Genomic DNA, 6,560 nt, shown 5'->3' with positions numbered 1-6,560 from the left:
GCAATTATTATGAAATTCAATAGTGATCAACAGCGTTTTAGTATCTGTCGGATGCAACTTGTTGCAAGAAAATCGGTTAAGAGTTTCTATGTGAAAATTTGGCTAATGTTTTTATGGCATTTTGTGCACACACACACGCACACACATACACACACACACGCACACACGGACAGACATACATTTGTTCAGCTCATCGAGCTGAGTCGAATGGTATATAACACTATGGGTCTCCGGGACTTCTATCAAAAGTTCGAATTTGGAGTGAAATGATAGCCTTTCGGTACAACTTTGTTGTACGAGAAAGGCAAAAACAGATTGATCAACCTAGCGGTGGCGATGCCTTTCTCGATTCAATCGTTTGATTTCGCCGTAGTGTGAAAGACATAATATATAATTGCCTACATTACGGCTCTTGCGAACGCTGTATAGAGCACTGCATGGACTGTTTTGTCTCTTTCTCACTGCAAAGAAATTAGAAAACAACAAGGCCAGTAAATGTCAAATTTCATGAAGAACGAAAGAGAAGGAGATTCTTCCGTGCAGTGCCCTATAGAGAATCAACCAACCAAGTAGGAGAACTGCTCCGATCTCCATCTCACCGTACATATATGTGAAATCCGTATTAAGCACGCACTGTCGCCCAGCACACAACCTGCTCACCCGGCAGTTCGAACACCAAAGAGGATGACTCTTTATCGTTCAAAGCAGCGCCTGCTCTGATGGCGCGAAGATCATGTATGTATTATGCAACGTACACACTAGTCAAGCAGTTTGACGAACATTGACTCCGCCCCCAAGAAAACGCTTCGGTTGCTGCTTTGTTTGAACGTGTGTGAAGTTGTTCGAACAACCATTTGACAGTTGGCGGCTCGGTTGGAAAAAATTCAAACGGTTTGATTTTGGTTTGAGTTGTCGGGGGTGGAGTCAAAGTTCGCTGAACATGTTTGAGCATTTGTAGTGAAGTTGCACAAACCACCATATATTTTTTGATGGTTGGTGCTCAAGTTGGCGCTTCGGTCGTTCGTGTGTGATATTGTTGGTCGAATGAATTTATTGTTCGTGACTTTGTTGGCAAAACCTGGTGGATGTTGGAATAAACAAAAGGTGGAGTCAATGTTAGTCAAACTGCTTGACCGTGAGTACGTTCCATTACGCCTTGCAAGAAAAATTTGGAATGCTGGAAAATTCAAATCGCCCCTGTAGGATTCGGAATAAGGATTTACAATAACAAAACTATTACTGACGAGTATTACAACGCTTTATTAGCCACCCGCACGCGCTCGACTTCTGCACTAACTGCCGCCGTTCTCTCCATGCCGCAGTGTTGCTAGACTTCTTGTCTTACATCATTATTTCTCTATAAAAGGCCTATTCGAGTTATCCCAATGCTTACATCCCCCTTACACTTTATCGTCGAGAACTTCTTCAATTATGTATTCACTCAAGTATGATGGTTTTCGTGTAGAGCGTGTTGGTCTGTCCGAGGGTGGCAATAGGTTATTGGGATGATTATGTCCTTCTGCGTTTCCGTCTGAAATTTCCGATGTCTGAGTCGGTGTTGAAGTTTCAATTGGTTTCAAATGTCCAACATTCCGATGAACCTCGCGTTTCGATTGCATTGAACGTAAAGTAGCATCCGTGCCACATAGCTTGACGATTTCGAATTCTTCCGGTGCGAAAGTTGAAGAGAGCTTGTTCTCTTTGATCATTCTCTTCGCCACAACAATGTCTCCCTCTTTCAATTTAGATGGCTTAGCGTTTCTACGGTTGTCGGCATATTTTGAACCACTTAGTTTCTGAGCCCAGTCACGATCGCGAATTTCTTCTTCATTTGGACGGTCTAGCTTCTCTTGAAACGTTGGCAGCTTGTCTCGTAGTACGCGTCCAAACATCAATATTGAAGGGGCGACCCCTGTAGTTGCATGGGGGGTTGAATTATACATCAACAGGAACGTTCGCAAATCCCAGATCCAATCAGAATTGTTTGTTTCTTGGCTGATTTTTAGGTGTTTCAGTATAGTTCTGTTTGCACGTTCCACCTCGCCGTTTGCCTGTGGCCAGTATGGTGTTGTGTTTCGCAATTCAATTCCGTATTCCTTGCAATAAGATTTGAACTCACTGCTAACGAACTGCGGACCGTTATCCGCCCTGATAGATTCCGGTACTCCAAAACGGCGGCAGCAGTTATCTGCTTCATAACGACTACCTCTGTAAACCGAGTAAAGTAATCTACCATAACCAATAAGTTATGGCTGGATGGCAAAGGTCCCATGAAGTCGATAGCAATATCGTTCCACGGTTTGTCTGGCATTCTAGTTCGTTTGAGAGGTTCGGGAGGCCCAAGGGAGGATACAAGTGTACATTCCTTACAGCGCTTAACACATTCTTCAGCTTGCTTATCAACCGAGGGCCACCATACCTTTTGCCTTAACCTACGTTTCATAGCAGCAATACCCGGATGTGCTTCATGTGCTAGTTCTATCACACGGTTCCGTAGAGTGTTCGGAATAACAAGCCGGTTACCACGTAACAAGACTCCTTCTACAGCACACAGTTCGTTTTCATATGGTTTGTACATTTTTGGAACTTCCGACTTCAAATGGAGTGCCCGCACGACTTCCTGGAGGGAATGGTCGTTCGCCGTCTCTTGCACTATTTCGGAATACGTTACAGCACTTGGTACTGCACTTTCCACAACACTACGAATATACTTTTCAGCCGATTCGTCAAATGTCCTGGGTGATGATCTGTCTGTTGAAAGCCGGGAGATCGCGTCAGCGATATTGGCTGTTCCTGGTATATGTTCGACGTCGTATTTATAAGACTGTAGTTGGAGAACCCATCGTTCAATCCTAGCACAGGGTTTCGATTTGGGATTGAACAAAAATTTCAACGCTTTGCAGTCTGTTAGCAAAGTGAACCGCTTCCCTTGCAAATACAGTTTAAACTTATCAACTGCCCACACTAGTGCAAGAGCTTCGCGCTCTGTCTGAAAATACTTTTTCTCCAAATCAGATAGGGCTTTACTAGCATATGCAATCACTCTAGTATGTCCGGAAGAATCTTCTTGCAGTAGTACCGCCCCAAGTCCATTTGGACTGGCGTCTGCGATCAGCTTAGTACTGTCTTTACGGTTGAAAAATCCGAGATATTCAATTTTGCTGATTTCCTCTTTTATCTCTAGGAACGCCCTACTCTCTGTTGGAGTCCATTTGAATGGAACTTCCGCCCGAAGTAATTCTCTCAATGGAGCCGTCCGAGCGGCCAAATCTGGTACAAAACGTCCTACATAACAAATGAGTCCTAAAAAACTGCGCAATTCAGATACATTTTCTGGTTCCCGAAACTTTTGAATAGCAGCGATTCTGCTTTCCGTTGGGCGAACGCCTTTAACTGATAGTTCGTGACCCAAAAACTCCAAGCTATCGACATCATATACACATTTCTCTTCGTTGAGGAGGATATCATACTCTGCCAGCCTTTCAAGAAGTGCAGCCAACCTTTTGTTATGTTCATCCCTCGAGCTACCGTAGACGACAATATCGTCAAGATACACTATCACGCCTTCAAGACCTGCCACGATTGATTCCATAACTTTCTGGAACAGCTCCGGCGCACAGCTTATCCCAAACATGAGACGTTTATATCTATATACATCACACAAGGAATATAAGTAAAAATAATCATATAATATAAAACTTCCCTTTATTTCTTATTTTATAACTGAATAACTGAAATGTCAAGATAAATCTACCTGAATAGCCCATATTTTGTAATAAATGTCGTTATTGGTCTCGATCGTTCTGATATCTCGATCTGATGGTAGGCCTCACGAATGTCGATCTTCGAAAACCGGACAGCTCCGTCGACGGATCCCAGCAACTCATCAACAAGGGGCAAGGGATGTGTTTCTCGTAATACTGCTTGATTTGCTTGCCTCATGTCAATGCATAGGCGGATATCACCAGATTCTTTCGTTACTGGAACCATGGGAGAAATCCAGGGAGAAGGCCCATTTACCTGTTCAATTATGTCCTGTTCAAGCAAAGAGCGGAGTTTGTGTTCAATTTTCTCCTCAATAGCAATTGGCGGCCGGCGATATGGTTGTTGCATCGGCTGTACGTTTTCGTCAATTGGGATTTCCACCATTACACCACGGAATTTGGGGAATGGTTTGAGTTGCTTTGCTTGTATTGCGTCGACATTAAACCCGATTTTAAGAACCTGTAGTTGTTTGGCAGTTTGGTCTCCCAAAAGGCATTGTTGGCCATTTTCCACTACATAGAAATTCGCTGACGTCTTGTGATGGCCAGCTTCTATCACAGCCTTGAACATCCCACACGTTTTCATTGGTTCGGTTGAAGCATACGCAATAAGGTTGCGATCGACTTTCGTGGACATTTCCAGGACATCTACCTCTGCTTCCTTCAGCTGTTCCCAAACTTCTTTAGTGATGATGTTCGCAGCCGCTCCTGAATCGATATTCATCGGTATTTCGACACCTCCTACTCTGAAAACGAATTCGTTTTTTGCCCATAGCGTAAAAAACGTAATCTTTGCCTTTTCCCTTTTCTGATTCTTCCATTATAGCTCGAATTCGTTTTGGTTTCGTCCCATACGTCGAAGAGTCCTGATGACGTTTTGAGCATATCCGCGGAATAGCACCTTTTGCCCAGTGCCCGACTTTACCACAATTTGAGCATTTTGTCTGCTTAGCTGGACAATCACTGTTCCCTTGTGTGTGTCCCCTACGGCCACAACCGTAGCAAATGAAACGGTCATTCGACGATGTATCTCGAGTATTACGGGTTGCATTCGGTCCTCGATAATTGAACCTGGCATTCGGCAATTGCCTATTTCGGTCGCGATGTAAGATAGCATTAATGTCGTGAGGTTCGGTCTTTGGTTTGTATTGAAACTTCCTTGATTGTTCTGAGGACTCGGCCATACTAGTCCCCAGAGCTACGATCTCCTCTAGAGAGCGGTCTCTTTGGAGGAGTTTGACCCGTAGTTCTTCCGAGCTGCAACCTTGTGTTATGCGATCGGCAATCAGTTCGTCGGTCACTGTTGATGCATAGTTGCATCTAGCTATCTGTTTACGAAGGCGCATAACGAAATCCGCAAACCGTTCCTCCTTATCTTGTACGATTTGGTGGAACAAATGACGCTCGTAGGTCTTACGCCGGAAAGGTTCGAAATAGCCATCAAGACAATTGATCGCTACGTCATAGAAAGGTGGGTCGTTTGAAACATGGGGCACTTGGTCTACTCCCGGGAGGTGTCGAAGTAGTTCTTGGAGCCCTGGTCCTCCTAAATATGCTAGATGGGCTCGCTTGTCACGTTGCGATTCAATGCGCTGAGCCGCAAAAAACGACTCTAGGTCAAGTTTCCAAATTTCCCACTCTGCAGTAAGTCGACTGGTTTCGATCGACACATCAAACGGTTTGATTCTGCTAAGGTTACTCATCCTGTATTGCGGAAAAAATAACACACAATGTTCATCCCATTTCAAAAAAAAGAATCAATTTGTGAAAATAAATAACCATTCCCATTCCAGCATTTTTCATGAGAATATTTATTTCAATATTTATAAAAAATAATAATAAAAATGGTTTGATAACTACCACAATTAATTCAAAATTTGTAGTTCTTTTATTCAATGAAATAATATTGAAAACTTGTTATGGCAACCCTTTGCAAAAACCCATGAACATTGTTTTGAATAATAACATTTTCAATAATAATTGTACTTACATGTGGGTAGAGGTTTGTTCTTAACTTAGAAAAAATCCAGGAAAGGTAAATACCGTTGGTGCATTCATATATCAGTCCAGTATCGCATAGATGCTATGGTGGTTCATTAGTATTGGTACACAACCATAGTACAGTTTTTTTCTCTCCGGTGGATTCGGTACACAACCACATCGCAGTTTCTTCTATCTCACAATACCTATCAATTGCACTCATTCTAATAGAAACTCGTTTCCTATAATGATATCCTGCTTGCCCATGTTATGTATATGCACATGTAGAATCTTATGTTCCCAGTTGACACTATGAATATGGTACCAAGCCAACTTCAAATTATTCACTACTACTAATGTGCCTCGTACAATCCAGTGGTTCCGACTACCCGAAATAAAACCATGTGGTACACAACCATCATCACCGTCTACTTCCCTCTTTTATTCCGTCATTGGTACACAACCATTTCAATCACCATCTCTTCTTTTGTTTATTGGTACACAACCACATCATTATTATTTTTTTTGCTTTGGTACACAACCAGATCTAGGTACACAACCTTCGGGTACATAACCCTTTCTGTCGTTTCCATTTTTTTCTACATCAATCCGTAACCAACACATATGTAAACCCATTATTCTCTTTTCTCTCATTATACGTTTTCGTTAGAACCATGTACTTAACACTCTACCCACCATTTTGTAATTATCCCTCTCAGAAAAAATGCTGGAGAAGGACGGCATCCATTTTTCACTTTTTATAACCTCTCACCTGAGATCACCCGAATTACGAAGCCCGAGCCCCACTCGTATCCA

General features: G+C 42.7%; 1 protein-coding gene across 1 annotated transcript; it reads right to left on the bottom strand.

Moving 5' to 3' along the window:
* Positions 1-1,400: 1,400 nt before the first annotated feature.
* Positions 1,401-4,519, bottom strand: LOC134206763 (uncharacterized protein K02A2.6-like). The gene is made up of 3 exons (XM_062682490.1): positions 3,755-4,519; positions 2,120-3,647; positions 1,401-2,051 (listed from the first exon to the last, which is right to left on the bottom strand). The coding sequence occupies exons 1-3, from the start codon at positions 4,486-4,488 to the stop codon at positions 1,401-1,403; spliced, it is 2,913 nt and encodes a 970-aa protein (XP_062538474.1). The 5' UTR covers positions 4,489-4,519.
* Between the last annotated feature and the right edge of the window lie 2,041 nt (positions 4,520-6,560).

The sequence above is a fragment of the Armigeres subalbatus genome, chromosome 1 (genome assembly GCF_024139115.2).
Source record: "Armigeres subalbatus isolate Guangzhou_Male chromosome 1, GZ_Asu_2, whole genome shotgun sequence".
Taxonomy (NCBI): Eukaryota; Metazoa; Arthropoda; class Insecta; order Diptera; family Culicidae; genus Armigeres; species Armigeres subalbatus.
The sequence above is the reverse complement of the archived record's forward strand: the minus strand, read 5'-3'. Positions and strand labels throughout refer to the sequence as shown.